Source organism: Columba livia, chromosome 3 (genome assembly GCF_036013475.1).
Source record: "Columba livia isolate bColLiv1 breed racing homer chromosome 3, bColLiv1.pat.W.v2, whole genome shotgun sequence".
Lineage (NCBI taxonomy): Eukaryota > Metazoa > Chordata > Aves > Columbiformes > Columbidae > Columba > Columba livia.
Genome location: NC_088604.1, coordinates 67958879 through 67979784, shown reverse-complemented (window position 1 = coordinate 67979784; position 20906 = coordinate 67958879). Strand labels below are relative to the sequence as shown.

The following is a 20906-nucleotide window of genomic DNA, read 5'->3' as shown; positions in this document are numbered from 1 at the left end:
AAAACTATATAGGAAAAGCTGAAAACATCTGCAGAGAAGTCAGAGTTACCACAAAAAGGAAATTTCTTTCTGATTTTGCTGAGGTTAATCACACTATTTATTGTCATATGAGTGTTATGTACCTCTTCTGAATCCTCCTTGGTGGTGTGCTGTGGAATGCCTTCCAGATGTCTTTTGTGAAAGATCCGATAAATGTTTTTGTTCTGTTTGATAGCATTATTGCTGTGCAATATGGATCTTGCTTCATCCACTTCAGTGAATAAGGCAATATATACTGTTCTGACTTCCTCTGTAAAGTTCTTTCTGACAGTAACAAAAGCTTGAAAGAAGTATGCTATGGGGAATAATGATAAAATGTTTCACTATCAACATTCAGTTGAAGATGTGCTTACTGAATCATGGGGATGTTGCTTCTCAGTCTGCTTGAGATCTAGAATGAATAGCTCACGTTTGTGACAGAAGTACCTGAGTGCACATTGATGTCATTGACAGTTTTACTCCTATTATGATCTCATCTGTGGTACTTCTGGGAAAGCTGTATGTTTACTTAGAGTAGCAAAGCATCTCTAAGATTTTTGTTTGGGTTTTCATATTAAACTGCTGGGAGAAGCTTAACTACATAGCATAGAAACTTAAACTAAGTTTATTTGCTTTTAAAGGTTCCTGGCAAATTAAATGAATTGTAGTTTTCATCCTGAAAGCACTGGAATTATAAAAAGAGTGTGGTATGTTTTTATTCCAAACAGACCATGGAGATCCCAAAAATTGTGGGATTTCACTGTTGTCTCAACTGCATACACTTCAGAGTTCCAGGCTAATAGACAGAGGTAATTGATGAGGACTCAGAAATAGCTTAACAGACTGACATACAGTAGGAGGTTCTCTTACCTGATACCAGACTGTTTAATGCTGTGACTGTTCTGCTAAATTTTAATTTCTATGACATTAACCTTTGTTGGACTACAGTGGATCTTTCAGCAGCTTGCAGTAAAACTGACTGCCAAGCATTCCTCCAAATAGCAACTTGTGGTTGTCATAGTGAAAACTTGCCATGTGTTTTGCTCTGTTTCAAAGGCTAGGCTGGGTGTCTTCCATTTGAAAAAGAAGAGATAACACTGCTCTTTTAATGGTTTTAGCACAGGACTTGTCCATAATGAAAAATAAAAAAGTCCCCATGATATCAATAACCAGTTATTCATTTTCCATGACTTTGAAACATTAAAATGTAAGATACAGAAATATAACCAAGACATTAAAATGTTTCTGAAGGCAAAGTTGTATGTCAACATGCACTGCTAGGACATATTCTACCATTGTGTTGTTTGAGGTGGATCCTGTTAAAGATGGTCAGATTTGGATCTTTTTTTCCTCTCTCCAAAGTTGGAATGTTGTGGGGTTTTTTTTTTGTTTTTTTTTTGTTTTTTTTTCTGGAATAAAGATGCACTTGCAGATGAAATGCCTGTAATAGAGAAGTTTTTTGTTAGTAGGCCTTTTTTTCCCCTCAGAATACGCAGATCTTTTGTGACCTTTTTGTGAGTTATGAGCTCTCAAAATTCCACTCTTGTTCTGGAAGCAAGCTGTAAATCTGAAAGTAGATTAATGAAGGCAAGGGTAGGTGGAAGGTTGTTTGTCCTTGACTGTTAATAGGTGCATTTGCTTCTGAAAGGATAGGACTCTTGAGTTATCTTAGAATAAAATGCATGAGTTACTATTTTGCTTAAAGTAAGGTCTTCTCTAGAAAAAACATAATCTTTAAGTAAGTTTATTCAGCATCAAAGGAGAATAGTTTTAGTCTTTGTTCTTGAAGTTTCTACTTTCTATTGCAGGTAATGCAGACACTTATGATCAAATTTAACTTTAAAAATTCAGAGAAGAAATCTCCACTAGTAGTATAACTGAACTGAATCAGCATAACTCATCTGAATCACATCTCAAAAAGCTGACTGTAACAAGCATTTATAAGACTGTACTGACAAGCTTTAATTACCAGTTGCTTCCAGCAGTTAGGATGTTTTATTCCAATCAGAAGTCTTAATAATTTTGGGAAAATATAATTCCACTTTACTGTTTCTGTTTTTATTTTAGAGAAATGGTCTCAGGAGATAGAAATACTCATTCTGTAAATCAAACTAGCAGAAATTATTCAACTGTATATTTTTATTCCAGGTTGGTCCCAAAGGACAAGTTGTAGGAATTGATCATATCAAAGAACTAGTAGATGACTCAATAAATAATGTCAAAAAAGATGATCCCACATTGCTGTCTTCAGGAAGAGTGAAACTGATTGGTGAGCATCAGACTGATATACTTACTAATTAAACTGATATTCTTTCTAGCAGCTGGTTGAAAATGACTGGAATTGGATGTGAAATTATAATTTAGGAAGTTAAACCAAAGAAGAAGAGCCAAATGAAAGTTTAAAAGTCCAAGTTGTCTTTAGGCCTTTGAAAAATATCTTCTTTACACAGTTTTGAGAATATGACTTCTGGTATAATCTTAAATAATATGTAATCATTCTATTAGAGAAGCTTAACAGGGAAGTGTTTTCCGGTAAAAATACTTTACATGCTGAAGGTCTGTCATGTTAAATTGGCCATTTAAAACTGGGTTTGAATGCACACCTTTTCTTGAATAAATGTACTGTTATCTAAATTTGGGCATTTTAACAAAGCCTTCTTACTTTTGATACAGTAATTGAGAAACCTGCATGCAAAGACTTGAATGGAAAAAGTACTAGGTTGGCAGTATGCATCACTGAAGTTTATTTCACTTGTTTTTAAAATTTGCAGTATTTGTATGTTAGGGAAGTAATTAATTGACACCAGAATACTTCAGTCAGAGTTACTGAGAGGAAATAATGCTATACAAACACAGTGAATTGTTAGTAAATTGTTTTAAATAATACTTTTTTGAATAAAAATTAATTTTGTTTTGTTTTTTTTAGAAGATGCAAAGCTGGCAAGAGGAAAGCATTCATTTTGTTATCATTCTAATTGTTAGGTTTAAAAAGAATTTGAATGTCTGGATTATTTTGAGGCTTCTTACAAGAATGCTTAGAAAATTGATTAATCTGTGGTGTTTGGCTCTTAAGTACTATTTTGATATTTGTGGGGGTTTTTTTGGTTTTGTTTTTTTTTTGTAAATGAAGGAGTTCTCTACATCTTTTTAAAATACACAAATCAACACATGTACATGTGTACAAAATGCAGTGTCCCTCACTGAGAACACTTATGCCTTAAATGTTCTTGGAAAAAAAGTTATACTGAGACTGTTTGGGCTGCAGAGGGGGAATAATGGAAATTATCCCCTTATTGCTATAGAGGAGCAATTTGTACTTCAGCTTCTGGTTATACCTGAAACAAACTCTGATGCTCTTGGTAGTCTAGAATTCTAAGTAAACATCATCACCTATATTGTGTTTGACTGTCTAGAAGGATGACTAAGAGACTTCTGAATAGTTTTGTTGTGAGGTACATTTAAAAAAAAATACAGATGAACAAGTAGCACTTCTGTGAAACAGGTGGAGAAGAATGTTTCAACTGTGCTGGGTTCCTGGAAGCTCTTTGTGGAGCTAGAATCTGGACAGAGCTGTTTCTTAAAACAATAACAAAAACGAAAAACACCCAAACATCCCACCTCCCCAACACACAAACAAAATCCTTGGAAACCCAGAGCTGATTTGTGATAGGAACTATATGAATTAGGATTAGAGAAGTCAGTTTCTGGCTTCTAACAAATATGCTTCAAACGTTCTCTGTTGCTTTGTCACATTTAAGTTGTGCCATAACTGCATTTCTGAAGCATCTACATTATTTTGGGGTGTCTTAGTAATAGAACTGCACTGAGAACTTGGGAACAGGTATACAGGTATAGTTAGGATATGTCTGTATTAGTTTATGGATTGGTTTTTGATTTGGTTTTGTTTTGGTTTTTTTTGGTGTGGTTGGTTTTTTGTTTCCTCTTAAGATCAGGAGGATGCTTTTGAGGTCAATATCCCAACTGCTTCCACTTACCACACTTTGAAAGTACTCCTGGAGAGCATAAAGTTTGATTCCTTGTGGATGGAACTAGATGGGAATATGTGCTCTGAGAAGCAATCAAATGTTTGATATGCTAATGGATATTAAGTCAATAAGACTAGAACTAGACTAGAATGATCATTCTGAAATGCATTATGTTGCATGGACATCGGGTTCTCAGCAAAAACTGTTCTGCTATACAGATCTACTTCTATTGTACTGCACTATTTGCTGATGCAGACATAGCCAGAGGGGATGAGGGTATTCTAACCACAGTGAAGTAGTTTTCTTCTGTTTCTGTGCTCGTGCTTACAAGGTCTGCTTAGAGACACTGAAGGCTTGAGTGCTGTGATCAGCATATCAGTTCTAGGGTCAAGAACAAGCTGCAAAAACCTTTTGTGTGAGAAAGTCCTGACACTACTTCCCTCCTCATCACCACCTGCCACTGTGATCACTTCTTTAACAGACTGCATGTAACTGGAGATCTGAGTAGGATGGGTGACATTATTCAGGATGTAAGCACAAGCTCAAAATTTAGGCTGCTGTTTCCTTTGGACATTGAATAATGTAATAAGTTGTATCACATTAAATATATGAATGCTGACTTAATTTTTTAAAATATTCTGGATGTCTAAAAGTGTGTTCCCATTGTGGGTGGGCATATACCTGACTGCTGTAGCCAGGAGAATTTTTGTGGATGTTAAAAGGAAAGAGCCATGCTGCACTTGCTACAAATAGAAGAGCGTGGTTTTGTTGTTGTGTGTTTTTTTTTTTGTTTTGGGGGGACGGGGGTGTGGGCTGGTGCTGATTCTGAAGATGGTAGCTTTGGTTTGGGCTGTTGATGTAAGGGCAAAGGGTATAGATGTTTTGAGTCCTTTTTACCACTATCAGTGAACTGATAATATGTGCAGAAGTTACATACAGACTTCTGGATAGGCATACGAGGTGCATTTAGGTCTCAGAATACAAGTATTCTTCAGCAGATGACTTAGTGGTTTCTTTCACAGCTGTTTCTTGATCTTGACAATCTCTCCTTTTGCCAGCAGTACTGGAGATCACTGTTCCTGATGTCCCATCTTGGGGATTGAGGGTCTGTCTCCCTGTGTAATTTAGGTCATTCAAAGCAGTATCTGTATGTTTGAGCAAAAGAAGTCTTTCTCCATTGTTTTCTCTGATGGACAGTGGCTTGATACAGGAACATGTTACTACTTTATCTTTAGAGGAGGTATACAGTTGTAATAAGATATAAGCAAATATAAATTATATACTTGACTGCGTTGAAGCGCTTGTTCCAGTAGAAGCAACTTCAGCAGAATCAGAGAGATTAAACCCTGGAAATACTGGAACTTTCATCTTCATTCCTGGTGACAGTAATAAAAGCTGAGTTAGTGGAACTGGTGATCAATAGGCATGGGTTCTCTTTGAAGCATTGGTAGTTCTTGCTTGGCAGCTTCTGCCTGTGGCCCTTCATTGGAGCTTGTACTGGTTAGAATTGGTGATAAAGAGGAATTAAGTCTCTGAATTTTAAGGGGCTTCTCAGCTACTGGGGAAATGTGCTCTCTTCTTAGCTTTGGGTGTAGAAGGTCCTTGCAGGGTCTCATTTCAGGACCCAATGTGAAAGATTACGAACTCTTCCTGTACATTCTTTGATACTTAAGGGTGTTGTTAGTGTCCAGGTGGCCTTCCCTATCACTGAGGTCAAAGCGAAACCTGCTATGGCCATTGTGTATTTTTCCTGCCTTGTGAGTTGTTGGAAAACAAAAAGTTGACAAATTTTCAGCCTCTAGCAAGATCTTAGAACTTAATCATTCGGCCTTTTAATTAACCTGCAATAATAGTGATTGCACAGAAGTCGAAGCTTAATCTGAAGACATGAAACCCCAAACAACTACTTGTGCTGAGCAGAGGACTATGTTCGTTAGCCGCCTTGCTTTTTTTTTCTTGACTGATTACTTGGACTTCTGCAGTCACTGAGTATGAATTTATGAATGGCTTAGATTCACTACTTCTGTTCCTAAATAACTCCAGAGAGAGCTAGCCTGACTTTTTCTGAATTTTCCAGTGATTTCCTGTAAGTACTGTGGATGCTACTACATTCACATAATCTTTTTACAAAACTTAACTCAGGGTCTAGTCTAGTTTGCTACATTTCAGTGGCTTTAAAAAAAACCAGTCTGTTCTCATTTCATCCTGCATAACTGGGATGATATGAGACATCTGTGGTAGGGTGCTTCTTCATGAGTTCTCCACCAGAGCAGAAGCTGCATCAGTAGCCCTCTGAATAACTTAATTACTCCTAACATCTTCCAAGCAGCCACCTGGAGCTTTAGCCACAGGTCTGACCTGGCCATCCATGTTAGTCCAGCACTTGTCTGCAGGAAGGATAGTGAGACCAGTCTGCTGGCAAAGGGGGATACATGGGGATTAGTGTGGTACTGTATTAATGTATAGATGTAGGTGCAGACTTCCTTCCACCTCGTAGTGCAGTTACAGGTGTATAGTCCATGTGAATACTTGGGTTATCTTTTTCTCACCTTTGGAGTCTTTTGATACGTGTTTCTGAATTTAATGCTTTAGACTTATGATTTGCATTATATTTAGGAATGGTGTGCCTGAAGGCAAAGCGGATGTTCTAAGGGTAGAGGAGGGGAAAAGTCACTTGCATTGGAACGGTAGGGCACATACTTAAGTACCTTTTCTGGGTGAACTACGTGTCTCGAAGAACTATAATTATAAATCCATCCGTTCAGGTGCTTCAAAGTATTTAATATTTTTTATAAGTGTGTATATACGTGTGGGGGTGTTTTGTTGCATCTATTTTACAACTGTGTTAATATTTTAAAACTGACTTCATGTTACTACTGCTCAGCAGAATTTTAGCTGAAATCTGAGCACAGCCTTGTTGTACATATAGATATGGCAGATCAGCTGTTTTTTTCCGTTTTGAAAATGTTAAAAAAAGTGTTTTCTTGCAGTGGGAGATGGAAGACTGGGATATGCAGAAGAAGCTCCTTATGATGCGATTCATGTAGGAGCTGCAGCACCCATTGTGCCCCAAGCAGTAAGCCTCTATGTTTTATGTGTGTGATTCAGTAATCTCTTAGTGGTAAAGAACGTTTTACATACATATCTATGTAAAATATTTGGTAGACTTGCACTGTTGGGAGTATCAGTGGGCAGGATGGTATTACATTATGGTGTGGGGTTTTTTATTTCTGTTACAATTTGCCTTCTTGTTGGTTTGCAAAAGTTCTGTGTTATAATAACTCTAAATAAAATTATTTTAAAATGACTTGTGCACAACCCTCTATTACAACAGTGGTTATGAACATTTTATTTAATAAAACAGTTTGGTTTTATCAAACATTGAAATACAAAAATCTAAGTATTTGTTTCCCAGGTTCCAAGGTATTGAGCCTGTTAAAGGTGTGAAATGCTCAGCTGGAAATACAGACAATGCCATGTGTCTTTAGTTTTCAGGGTGGATATAGGGCAGTTCTTGCTGGAAAAGCTGAAGACTAACTAGGGACTTCAGAGTGTGTATACATGAAGTTTATTCTTGCAGATAAGGTGTTTTTTTTTCCTTCTTCCTTTCATGAGGTGAATGGAAATATGTACCATGATTTTGTTATGCTAGTTATCAGTTACTTTTTTTTAACTTGAGTTTTAATGGGAGATAGTGAAGGACTGGAGGTTTGAGGCGATATAGATGGGTTAGACTTTTCCAGACAACAGCCATTGGGTTGTTTGGTGTATTTTTGTTTGGTTGGTTTTTGTTGGTGTTTTGTTTTGTTTTATTTTTCCTGTTTTGATGGTTTGTTTGTTTATTTATTTATTTATTTATTTATGGGGAGAGGGGCTGTTACCAGATAAGTGTTGGCAGTGGAAAATTAAAAAGGTAATTTAAAGCTTATTCGTGAATTAAACAGTTCTTAATTGTAACTTCTGTTAGTAATAGGGATTAATATTTTTTCCTGGCATCTGGGAAGTACTGAATTTTCCTTAAGACTACTGTGATTAGCCTCCTTCTTTAATTATGAAAGCAAAAAAAAAAAAAAATACAAGCAAGTCTATCACATACCGTGTTACTTGTCACTTATCTTACTCATATTCATATATTTTAGACTGGTTTCATAAAATGCTTTCCATTCACAGAATGAAAGAGGGGCTGTTGGGTAGCGAGTGTATTGTAGACAACTTAAAATTATTCCAGGAAGTTATGTTTTTAAAAGTCACAAATTTCAAATCTTATTCTGTGGGTTTAAGGGGAGATCAGTTATCCCAAAAATGTTCAACAGTGGGCCTGTACTGACGCACAGTAAGCATCAGTTAAACTAGCAGTTTTAAAATATTGAATCTGCTGTAAAAATAACTTGTGATATACATTTTCCCCTCTTACGTAGAAGCTAAAACTGCTACCAACCCAGTTAATCCAATTGCAGTTTTACCTTCCTTTGAAATTATGTAAGATGATTGTGAATGCTTCTGTAATACCAGTTGTTGTACCGTGTGGTCGTGATACTCTCATTTTCAGTGCATTTTTTTATTTTGCCTAATTGAAGTAATTATCTACTGCATAACAGTAGATAGATGAATTGTGGCAAAGCTGTTAATCTAATGTAATAAACTTTGGATCCAGCTTCTTTGAAGTGGCTGGTTACATTCTAATTTCTGTGTTGTGTTCTAGCTTATAGATCAGTTAAAACCTGGCGGAAGATTGATATTACCAGTTGGCCCTGCAGGGGGAAACCAGATGCTCGAACAGTATGACAAACTAGAAGATGGCAGTGTCAAAATGAAGCCTCTGATGGGAGTGATATATGTGCCTTTAACAGATAAAGAGAAGCAGTGGTCCAGGTGGAAGTGATTTTCTGTTCCACTTACTTCTTCCACACACACACAAGGTGAAAGGGTGTGAATTTTAAGCAGATAGACCGCAAAGCCTGCCTTTGCTGCTGTCATTGCTTTCTGCTCCTCCATACCATGAAAAGTGACTCAGTCTGCATTACTACATCACCAAAAGGAGGTTATTCTGAGTTAATTTAAAAGCAGAAGAGGAGTATTGCATGGGTTGCACTTTGCCTCTTTCGGACATGTTTTCTTTAGTCTTTGGTGTGTTAAAGTTTCTTATTTGTTGTTTTAAACACAGTATTTTCTAAATTTAAATTTCACTATAATGAACTGTTGATAACTAGCTTGCCCAGTAATTAGGGTAAAGTATAAAATACTACTTATGAATAAATATTGTGTTTTTCTGTAAGTTAGTGGTAGTTGGGTGTTCATTTTTTATTTTTCTGAAATGTCACAAATGAAATAAAATCTTTGTAAAATGCTTTGTGGGAAATATAGATGATCTGGTGAGCACTTTTCCCTCAGCCTCCAAGTAGCAGAAAGTGGAGGAGGTAATCCCATCTTCCCTGAAGTATAAATGTAGTTGAGCAGCGTTCAGAAAGAAATTCTCAGACACGTTATTAAAAGTCTGTCTCTGATGGGGTTATATTTGTGTTCAACAACACAGCAAACTCTGGAGGCCTTTCTAGAGGTAGTAAACCTTCCATTTTGCTGAATTGGATGGCCAGTAACATACACGTTAACACAGCTGTCAGCTTAAACCATACTAGGCATTAGTATGCAAGTGAACAAAGCAGCAGTTCTGTTTTGCTTCCTGGCAGAAAACACTTGTGAATGTATTATCTCTGTTAATGAAGTTCATAGATATGTATTGAGTTCTGAAAATGACTTAGAGCTCTATAACTCCTAACTTTAGATTTTATATTTGCCACTAATCCCTCACTAGGGTACTTGGGGGTTTCCTGCCTCTTGTAAGGCCTTGGAAGTCTTGCTTTGTGGTTGTTTTCCTACTCTGGCAAATGTGGTGGACCTTATTCAAGTTTGGAGTCCATGCTCTGCTTACTCAAAAAAAAGAAGTATTCTTCCTGAGCCTTCCTTTTTTCAGTGAGGTTTTATAGATATTTCTGCATTTCCACCTGATCTGATTATAGTAGCAATTAAGGTTTCTTTGGTAGCAGCAACGTATGTTCTTATAAACAGCATTTACTGAAGGGTTTCTGGAATGGCAGTGATTATCCTTTGGTGCTAGAGAAGGTGGTGTAGTGTATTAAGGACTAGACTTCTAAGGCCATTGTATCTCTTCTCTGCAGTTTTGTACTACATCTTCTCTGCTAGCTCAGGAAAAAGTAATAGATTGTCCTTAGGCCTTCTTCTGTCATGAGTACTGTGGGGTTCTTTTCCCCAGATTTTCTTATCAATTTCTGCTATCTGAGGTCTTTTCCAACCCAGTCGATTCTGTGTTATTCTGTGTGTGATTTTCTGAAATACTTCATGTTTTTAATTATTTCTTTCTAAATAAAGTGTTAAGAATATACATTGGTGTTATCAGAAAAGGTAAGTGCTTAGTCTGAATAGTTACCTTGATCACTACAGTGGCATAGAGGTTGTTTCTTGCTACATACATTTATATTTGGTTCGGACATGGAAGTTTCAGAAGTCCACTTCTTGTAATGTTTGTTTTTTCTGTAATTGTCCATTTTGTGATCTGAGGAAAATGCCCATTTCCTTCTCAAGGATAACTGCCAGTGCACTACTGACCTTACAGAAGGTCCCAAATGGCGGGGTTTTTTGTTTTTTTCTTATTGGTGAGTCCGAAGTGCATGGTCAGCCAGCTGCTGCTAAGAAAACTCGTAATTATAAATCAACATTTGTTATCTATGCCAGCAGCAAAGATGAGAGAGGTATTTTTTCTGCACTTCCTAGATTTCAGTTTCTCTTTCTGAAATTGTTGAAGACCTGTGAGCAGAGATCAGAGATTCCTCTGAGAGAGCATCTTTTAAGTCTTTCTGTAATAAAGAGCTGTAGTATATGAGAGACTCTAGAATTCATTGAACAATAATTGATTTTAGAGCAGCTGAAGAATCATCCTCTGTGTTTAGCTTGTCCTTTTCTTAGTTTACATTACATTATACAGTTTCATTCGTAATGCAGGTAACAGTTTTGTCACGTTAAGAACTGGTGTCCCTTCACAAAATACAATCGATAGGCCAGCAGCATTTTCCTAGGCTGGTAGACCTGCCAGTTGGCAAGAAAGAAGCCACTTCAGGTTTTGCTTAGACATTCACATGTTGGAGAAGTTAGTAAAGGTCCTTACTATAGGGCTGCAAGGTGGTCTTTACAAAGCTGCACAACAGTCATTTGATCTCCAAGCGTGTTCGAGGTCAGACCTACCTGCAGACATTTTGCATTGTTCTTCACTATGTAAAACTGGAACTTCTGGCAGAAGAAAATATGGACTAGCTGGAGGGAGAAGACTCCTTAGATTTCAATAAACTGATGCTGTGATGCTAGATAAAGAATTTTATTTTGTGAATGTTATTGGATTTCTTTAAATTTAGTCCATAATTTTCTAGTTTGGGTTCAGCTGCAGTAGAATTTTTAAGCTCCAAGTATTAGGGGGAATCTTCTCAAGTGTGGCTCCATGGTACATTTAGAAGTAGAACATACACAGGAATCTAATCACTGGTACAAAATGAAATGCATTAGTGTACCAGAGATCCAGCAGTAGGTGCCCACTTACATGATTAGACTGGTAAGGATAACTTTCTAATTATTATCTTTTCTTACTGATAAGTAGGGAGGAGAGAAGACTTCCTGTGCCACTCAGTTGAGGACACAGCTTATTTGGTACCTTATTGGCAAATTAGGATCTCTCTGGTTTTACTTCTCTCTGAGAGTTCACTCACTACTTATATGGAGGGACAATTTAAAGAGAATAACAGTGTAAGGAATGCCTAGCAGTGAGTCTCTGTTGCAGTCTTGGATTTTATTTCCAAACATCCAGCTGTTTCAAAAAGTTAACAAGCTACTTTTTAAACTTAAAATATTGCATTAGTAGAAATAATTTAGAAATGTACTGCTAAATTCACATTTGCTGATAAAATACAAAGTTTTAGTGACAGTATAACCTTTCTGAGCAAAAACTGTAGTGAGTAGACTGGGGCTGTTACTGTATCCCACTTATCTGTAAATACAACATGATTAATCACCCTTTTGAAAAACACTTTTGTTAGGAAATATTTTGATATGTTTCTCCTTATAAACTTTTATTCAGTGTTTCAAATGCCCCTGATGAGCTATAGTTGTTTAATTTCAGTTGAAATTAGCAGAAATTGTTTTCCCAGAATTTCTTAGGCTATGCAGACTAATGATTATCGCTAAAGTTTTTATTTTACTTTAGCAAAAAAAAATCTCTGCACAAAACATTTTAGGTTAAATTCAAAATTTATGTATTACGCAAAAATGCATGTGATGTAACCAATATAATAGGTTGCAGAGAAAATTTCATTTTCTTTGTCATTTCAACCTACTCTTTCAGTTTGATGACTGATCATAGCAAATACTAAATACTCTGTAACAACACCTTTTCAGATTAAAATGCTACAAGTCTAAATATTGTGTCTAGGTACCTTTAAAATTACGAAGGGAGAAATAATTGGTTGCTGAAACACTGAGCAGATACTGAAATTCATATGAATTCTAATATGAATTAGAAATACAGTATCAGTAATGACAGCATATTTTTCATAGATGAATGATATATCGAAAAGGGAAAGTCAAATGCTGCCTAATGACAGGAAAACTGAGGTAGATCAAAAAGAGTGAGTTACAGATTTCAGATAAATTTATAAATGCCCATTCAAATATTTAATTTGAATGTCTTCCATCAAAGAGGTGCAGACATATCACAAAACTTGATGACTGACCAGTATCCCAAGCTTATATCTTATTGTTCATCAGATGTGTGATTTTAATTTTTTTTGTTTATTTTTTTTTCCACAATGAGCTCTTGACATTTACCTGAAATGCTACGTATTAGATTTGTCTTAGTTTGTTGTTGGATACTCCTAATGGGAAGTGTGGAATATTCCTGTATATGCTTCCCCTACTAGTAAGCCAAAGTCTTTCAAACTTTCTTACATTTATTTTTAGAATAGTAATTTTGAGCTAATGACTTCTGAAATTTGCTTGAACTTGAGTTTATAAAGTTGCTTATGCCTCAACTGATGATACTAGATGAGTGATTCTCTTGCTAGAATTCCAAGGGTCTGAGAAGGACTATTGTGATGACTGAAAACCTAAATATACATATATATATATATATATATATATTGCTTACTAAGCAGAAGCTAGTAAGCAGATTGGAAGGAGTGGAAGGTGGAATGAGTATGAAGGTGGAAGGAAGTTGTGGGTTGTTTAAGAATCACAGCAAATAGTTGTGGCCAGAAAAGGGGAGAAAAAGACAACTTAAGTAGTAGATCTTTTCTGTGGCTCTAGAGGACAGCAGGATATTTTTAACAAGGAAACAGCAGTCATCTTTTGAGTCTACTTTTAAGCTTTGTAGCAGGATAGATGTTTTACTGACCAGAGAGCAGGCAAGCAGCCTGGTTTTTACCAGTAGTTGAGAGCTGGTAGAGTTCACAGCTTGACAGCTTCTGATCATACAACTGAAGTTCAGATCAGCTGATGCTGTTTTGCAATGTGTATTTAAGTCTGCAAGCTGTTCACATTAGGTGGAAAGCTGAGAAGTGTTACCTGCCTGATGATCTAAGACTTTTCTATAACTTTCTGATACGTATATTCCAATAGCGAACATACAAGCTCAGCTGCTCATAGCAATAGAAAATAAATGCTGCATAATTTTAACACATACATCATGGATTGTTTTGGGCTGGCATGCTGCTCTCAGATTAGTGAAGAGCAAGTGAAAAAATCTACCGAGGGAAGCTGATCCACTTAATACAGTAAATGATCTAACAATATGAAAATATTTTGAGCGGGACATCTGGAATATACGTAACTTACAGAGACATTATTATGTGGTCAGGAATAGTTTAAAGCAGTACAAAATGCCAAGAACTAAAACATTGGCATGTTAATATTACTTATTTGAATTGTAAATACAATTACCATTTTGTAAAAGGAAAAAAAAATCCCACACTTCAAATACCTTAAGTGTGTTAGCAACATCGTGCAAAAATCTTGCAAACATCTGTGGCTCGGTAAAATTATCATGTTTAATAGTTTCAGAGTAAATATGGGATTTTTCTTAGGTGTACATTTTCTCAAGGATTTAAAGAGTAAAAATTATTTATCACAGTAAAAGGCTTTTACAAAGAGGGTCTGGTAGGAATCAGGATGAAAATCAAACCAGCAATGAGGCATATGAGACTAAACCACCATTACTTACATATGCTTCTTGAAGTTGTAAGTATTAACTGATGATGTAGCTCCTGGAGGTATCCTTAGATACCTTACATCCTTAGAAGAATGAAGTACTTGTCCTAAAGCGACCGGCAGTGCATTTTAAACTGAGTATCAAATGTTGATTTATTTTTATCTGTTTAAAGTAAGCAAATACCCATTCTATGAAATAGGCAAATATGGAGAACTTCCAAAGCTTTGGCTATAAACATATTTTTATTTACCCCTGCCAAGATATGTTTTTCCCCCTTCTGCTTTTTTCTGCTTTCTGTAATTACTGCAATACTCTGAAGCTGGATGGTTAGTACCTCACTAATAGAAGGCAGTGCAAAGTGCAAAGAATGCAAATATTTGTCACTAAGAAATCACTAATTTTGCATCCCAGCTGCATTAGATAGAAAACTAGCAATTAAAGCACTAGTTGTGACAGCTTTTTCTGTTGCTTTTCAAATGTTTTGCATGCTGTCATTCCATGCTATACGGTTCCTGAAGGGTGATGCCTTTGTAACATTTAAGCTTTTGCTTATATGCATGTAGCACTATTTTTGTGGGTTAGTTTGCATGATAGCTGGAAATACTATTGTGTATGGAGCCAGCAATCACATTAGTGAAGTTTTTCTTAATTCAAACAGTGTTTGCTTTGGCTCATGAGGATGATGCATCTACTAAATATAAGATCTATAAAGTTGCTTTTTGCCTGGTGGTGGGGGAAAAAAAAAAAAAGGCAAACACTTTTGTGTGAATTTCCCACCAGCACAGTGCAGAGTTATTGAATTTGATGGATATTTTGCATTGAAGTTAATGCTTTAGAAATATTTTTAAAAATCACTAATATATTATAATTTCACTGTTGGAATATGGGTTCTATGGGTTTCCTGTTTTAATGTGTTTTCAATGTCCTGCAGGAACAAAAGCCTGCATTTTCTAGATTCCTTGTAGATTTACAGAGACTTCTTGATGCATCCTTTCTCATTTCAACACACACACACACCCCCTTTCCATAATCTAGACTTGATTTAGCATAGTTCCTTCAGGAGCTCATCGAGCTCCTCTGCGAAACAAATAAAATAAGTAGTACAAACTGCATGAGGTTGAGGTGAGATTGTGTTCGTAGCTTTCTTGAGAGACTGCAGCTGAAGCTAAACTTGCCTTTTGGCAGCTACAGAGAATGTTTTTTGCCAATACTCTGTCTAGCAAGTTGGCTCAGTTATTTGTCATCATGTAGCCAAGAGAGTCTGGATGACAGGTAGCTGTGTAACTCGCTGTGTGATGCGGGGGATGTTCGCTAAAACAAACGATCCATTAAACGTAAAATAGAGGGACCCATATTTCACAATATTTCACACAATAGTATGAGAAGATATGGGATTGCTGTTGCCATTTTTCTTTTTTTCTTAAATACTTGAGGAGATTTCTCAAGTTTTGCTGTGTGCTTGAGCATTTAAACGTCATCTGATTCAATATAAAAAATGTTCAAATGTGATTTCTAAGAGAAGGAGAAACATAACTACATGTGTTTTCTTTCTACAGGGATGAATTGTAAAAGCTACACCATCTTGACCCAAACATAGTGTTACAGTGGACTGCTCATCTCCAGTTCTAAAAGCTTTTTGAAAACCAACAGCATTGCAGCTTGTTTTGGACTTCGTTATACTGTTGTTATCAGCATGGAAAAGCGTGGTGTTTGTTTTATTTTTTTAGATGCTCAAGGCAAATCTGATGAAATGGTGGAAAGTTTTACGTGGGCACTGTTTTATTTAACATGCCTTTATTTTACTTTCATTTGTTCAAAGTGAATTTCTGCAGAATGGCAGATAAAGACCTATAGCTTGTGAACTCTAATTTTGATGGGGGTACTTGAACACTCACTTTTCTCAGCTCCTGTGTCCCTTGGTAAAACTGCTTCTGTGCACCTTATGACACTATGTAGGTAATACCAGGTTTCGTGTGTTCCGATGTCTGCTAGATGCTACTAAAAGGACATAAACTTCCTTTTTAAGCTTTTGACATGGTGTCATAGACTAGCATGTAGTAGATACAATCAGCTGCTTTATTACCTTAAAACCAGGCATTTGTATATATTAAACTTCAAGAGATCAGAGGTGGGTGGCCACTCTTACAAAACATTGCTGTTCAAGTCGGACATAACAGACATGGGTTTCCCTTTCCTTCTAAAATTAACTCACGGAGTCTTGAAATTCTTGTTTGGTTTATAGCTCACTACTGTTGTGATGCACATGAATTTAACTCCTTAAATATGCTGTAAGCTGTGTCCCAGTCACCGAACAGTTTATGCAACACTGCTTTGCCAAATAAAGTTAAAAACAAAAGTGGAGAGCGGTGCTTGTGTGTGAAGGATTAGGATTAGTATGTAGTGGAATACAAAGATATGGGTTGCTAGATTCTTTAAAAAAAATCCAGCTTGGTTCTAAAAGAAAGTAGCTTTTGGCAAAGCCACTTGCTGTATTAATGTTCTCATTTTTCTAATTGTGGGCACCCAGGAAAAATTCTGGCTTTTTCAGAAAGTGAATTCTTAATTGCCATAAAAAGAAAACATGATACATGCAGAAGGAATAACAAATCCTGGGCTCCTAAGCATAGATAGAGATGCGGTTGTTCAATGTGCATAACGAAGAGTAGTTGGAAGGCTATAAATGTGTTTTCTGCCCAAGGTTTTCTGGTTTGGCACTGTAAAATGTGAACAGCAAATTGCAAAGCAGTGCAGTAAGGTGAGCTGCTTTGGAAAGGGTCAAAGTGTGTCTTGAGTCATCTTGCTCAGATTTCAGCAACCAGGAGTGAAAGTAAACAGCATGTTAGCATTGTTTTATTTTTTTTATGGTAAAAAGGATTATAGACTAAAGTAACTTGCATACAAACAACCCATAGTGATCACTACAAAAATATCTTTGACTCATTATAGTTGAACAGCAATAGTTTAGTGATAGGCTTAATCCCTGAAAGCATAAAGGTTAAAATTCAAAGGCCTCTGAATATGAAAGAGGAACATTTTAAATAACTTGAGTTTTGAAGGTCAGCCCCATCCTATTCATATGTAAAAGACACGTATCAATTTATTTAGATGTTTGCAAGTTAATGTACCACCTCCTAATCTGACTGCAGCCTGGGAGCACATACACAAAGATAAATCTTACAAAAGAATTAATATAGTGTGTATTCTAGAAAGTACAATTCAGAAAAACCCACTTGCGTCTGACAAATTTGTACTAACCCACAATCAACTGTGAATCTAGTTCTTGGTGTTGAAGTGAAATATCTTAAATGATGCATGCTGATGTTCAACCTTTTGGTCACTGTATCATTCAATTTGAGTTCAGCTTTATTTACATCTTCTTACTAATTTAATCAGTGGAATTAAAGATATGAGCTCAACTGTATCCAAATTCTTATCTCTGGACACAGTGTAATAAGCTAGCCTAACTTGGAAGAGGTGATAAAGCTGAGAACCAGCAACAACTTTTTTTGGAGAGAACCACTTCAGGAGGTGTAAGACTTCAGGGACCAAGGCTGTTGGGATTAGTGCAGCCCTTCCACTGAAGGGGTTGGTGATAGTCACGGTACTCAGACAGGATGGAGTATCCAGAAGTAGCATTTAGGAGCTGGAAAATGAAAACCCCTCCATGATGGAGCAATGGTTCTGAAGTAGAAACTTCTTGGAGAAGAGGACAAGTTGAAATGCAGATTTGAAGAGCTTGAAAGTGCTGTGTGAACTGTCTGAATTGCTACTTTGCCAAATAAAACAAATTGAGAGGAAGCTGTATCGAAGTGTCTGGGGTTTTTTGTGGTGTCATGGTTTGTTGTGTTGGGTGTTGTTTTGTTTGTTTGTTTGTTTGTTTTTCTAAGACTTCACATGTCCAAAAATAAAGCAAGCATCTACAAAAATACTGGTTTACTAGATGACCAGAACTATGTGTCTGTTTTCTGTTAATTACTGTATTGCAGCAGTTACCAAGCCTGGCAGTACCACATGGAATGCAAGTGGAGTTTTGTTTGGCTGTTTGGAATCTGTGTGAGTTCACACTGATGTGTTTTGGGGAGCAGGCTGCGTGCGCAGTGTGTGAGTTCTGCCTGCCGCCTGTGGCTGAACCCAGCTAGTAGGAGTGTATGATCTGCCACTTGCAAGGATTAAAGTCTATGCTTTTGTAAGAGGTGCAGTGATGTTTCACGGGGTTGTTCTGATCACTTCTAAGCTGGAACTGGAGAGCACAGACTGACTGAACCAGCGAGTTGCTTGTCTGGCTGTTTCAGGGATCAGGCAGTAGAAGACCTCCAGAGCTTGAGCAGAGGAACCAAGAGCCTGTACCTGTATCCTGAACAGCAATGAACAGTTGTGGGTGCTCCACAGAGAAGAGCAGTTTGGTGTGCCATGTGGATGCTTTCTGTTTGCATAGCAGGAACTGCCTGCTTATTTACTATTTCCATTCAAGATTTTTCTTTTTTCTTAAATTCTTTTTGGAGGGAAGCCAGTGCACAGAGAGTGTGCACCAGCACTGCTGATAGACGTCACCTGGATCATTCCCGAAATGTTTTGTAGTCAGCGAGTTTGAAACCGGTAGCAATGCCTGGAGCAGGGGACTGCATGGCAGGCTCCAGAGCGTCCAGCTGGCAGCAGTTCTCTCCCTGCGTGCAGAGCTTTTGTGACAGGGTGACAAGCTCCAGGGTTTTCCAGTGTGGAGAGACTGGGGACTTAACCATCAGCACAAAGAGGTAAACTAAAATGTCCAGAGGAAAACTCTGAACTAATAGTGGCATTCCTGCCAGAAAGAAGGGTGATAACCCATTCTTGCAACAGCAGCGTTTTCTTCCTTTTACTCATTAATGTGCCCCAGGACATGTGGGATTTGATTGGAATGCAGTTCCCGGAAAGAGGATACGATAGAAACTCCGTCCTGATTTTGGCGTGAGTAATGCAACCTAAGCTCATGATTTGTATCTCTGGTTCCATTTAGCTGATTTTGGACATATTAGGATGCAGTTAGATCAAAAATACTAATTATCTTTATGGAACCCTTGTTCTTTGTCCCAAATTATGTGGAAGAGGTATTCTGCTGAATGAGCAGTGACCCTGGCTCAGCAAAAAGGCATGATGAGGTCATGCAAGCACGTTGTGCCAAAAAAACCGCAACAACAACCAAACAAAAAATGTGGAGGGGAAGTGCTGCCCGAAAAGCAGCATGTGTGCAGGGGGATGCAGGAGGTGATGAGGTGTGAAATTGGTCTTTTGCATTTCAGGACATCTGGACTTTACACGTCAGGAAGTGTAAACTGGAGTTCAGATGTGGTATACAAAAGATGGATTCAAGCATGGGGTTTATGTTGGTTTTGTGGGTTCATAAAGTTCGCCTTTGGTTCTATTTGATTTTTTTGTCTGCCCACTTAGAATTGTGAAGGGTTGAAGAGCAGTTGTGGGAAGTGCACAGACACTCTTAAGGTATGAGAAAGCCCTTTTGCCTTTACACTCTTTGCCATGCAATTGTGTGCTCAGAGCATCCGGTGGCAAGGTTTGGGTTGCCATGGCTCAGTCAGGGCTGAGGAAATTGGTTTGGACTAAAGCTTGGCCTTGTGCAGCAAAAATGCCGTAGATTTTCCTCTGTCTGTCCTGTCTATTTCCCACATCTCACCTGTGACTTGCAGGGCTGCTTTCTGTTCCAGGTGGTTGTTTTACACGCAGTGCAAATTCGTAACGCAGCTGATGCATTCTGAGTTTTCTTATGAAAGGCTGTTATTGTCGTCTCGCGCTCTTGGCAGGGTGGTAATGAGATGCTCAGCAGAATGTGCTCAGGAACTAAACCCATACTTCTTTAAATTATGAATTGAATGGACATAGTTATTGCTGAATTACGTATGGAGGAGATTCAGCTGCCTGTTGAAAACTGCTTGAAAGCCTCAGGAAGGAGAAATGGAAAGAACTCGCTTTGTTTCTCATCACACCAAACTTGAAAATTTGAGAGGCTTAATCCTGTGCCTTTTAAACAAACCTCTCAACAGACTATTTTCATAAAGATTGTTGACGGGGTTTCTCTGAGATCTCACTTTGATCTTCTAATTTTTTTTTTGTAATTCAGACATTTTTGTTATATGCTTCTGAGGAACTGACCTGATATTCTGGAAAACGAGAAGCTTCTGAGAAGCTGAAGTCCCTTTTTCAACCATGTTTAGGCACATGTTTGCATATTATGTGTCTTTATTATAAACAGGCTAAGTATCTTGTTTACCATATTCTGCCAAATCCTTTTTTCGCTATAATGGAGATGGGGCATCAGAGGTTAATCAGTAATTCTACTTTCAGGTGCCTTGTGGACTAGGACATTTTAAGAGGCTTCTGGTTAGGGAAATGCGTGATTGAGAGCATCTGCCTAAGCATGTGCCCTGACCAGAGCTCTGGAGCCGCTCATCTCCTCTGGATATAGAGGCAGCCTCAGGAAAGTTGTCCCTTGTGCATGGAATTCGACTTCATAGTCCCTGCTTCCCATTGTGCTGCCCACTTTCCTGTCCTTCCCAGCCCTGCACCCATTCAGGTCTCCTGCTCCTTCTATAACTATGTTGTTCACCCATTTTGTTTTGAATTTAGATATCTTTAACGAGTCTTGTCTG

General features: G+C 37.5%; 1 protein-coding gene across 6 annotated transcripts in view; it reads left to right on the top strand.

Moving 5' to 3' along the window:
• PCMT1 (protein-L-isoaspartate (D-aspartate) O-methyltransferase) overlaps positions 1-18218 on the top strand; it is a 37513-nt gene extending 19295 nt beyond the window's left edge. For 3 of the 6 annotated variants that reach the window (XM_065057473.1, XM_065057471.1, XM_065057469.1), the window contains exons 5-8: positions 2167-2287; positions 6995-7080; positions 8707-8876; positions 15825-18218. In XM_065057473.1, coding sequence (XP_064913545.1) covers positions 2167-2287; positions 6995-7080; positions 8707-8876; positions 15825-15837 — 390 coding nt within the window. In that variant the 3' untranslated portion in view covers positions 15838-18218. Of the gene's footprint in view, positions 1-2166; positions 2288-6994; positions 7081-8706; positions 8924-15824 lie in introns of all 6 variants that reach the window. The other 3 variants (XM_065057474.1, XM_065057472.1, XM_065057470.1) reach the window with 1 other exon arrangement.
• Positions 18219-20906: the final 2688 nt, after the last annotated feature.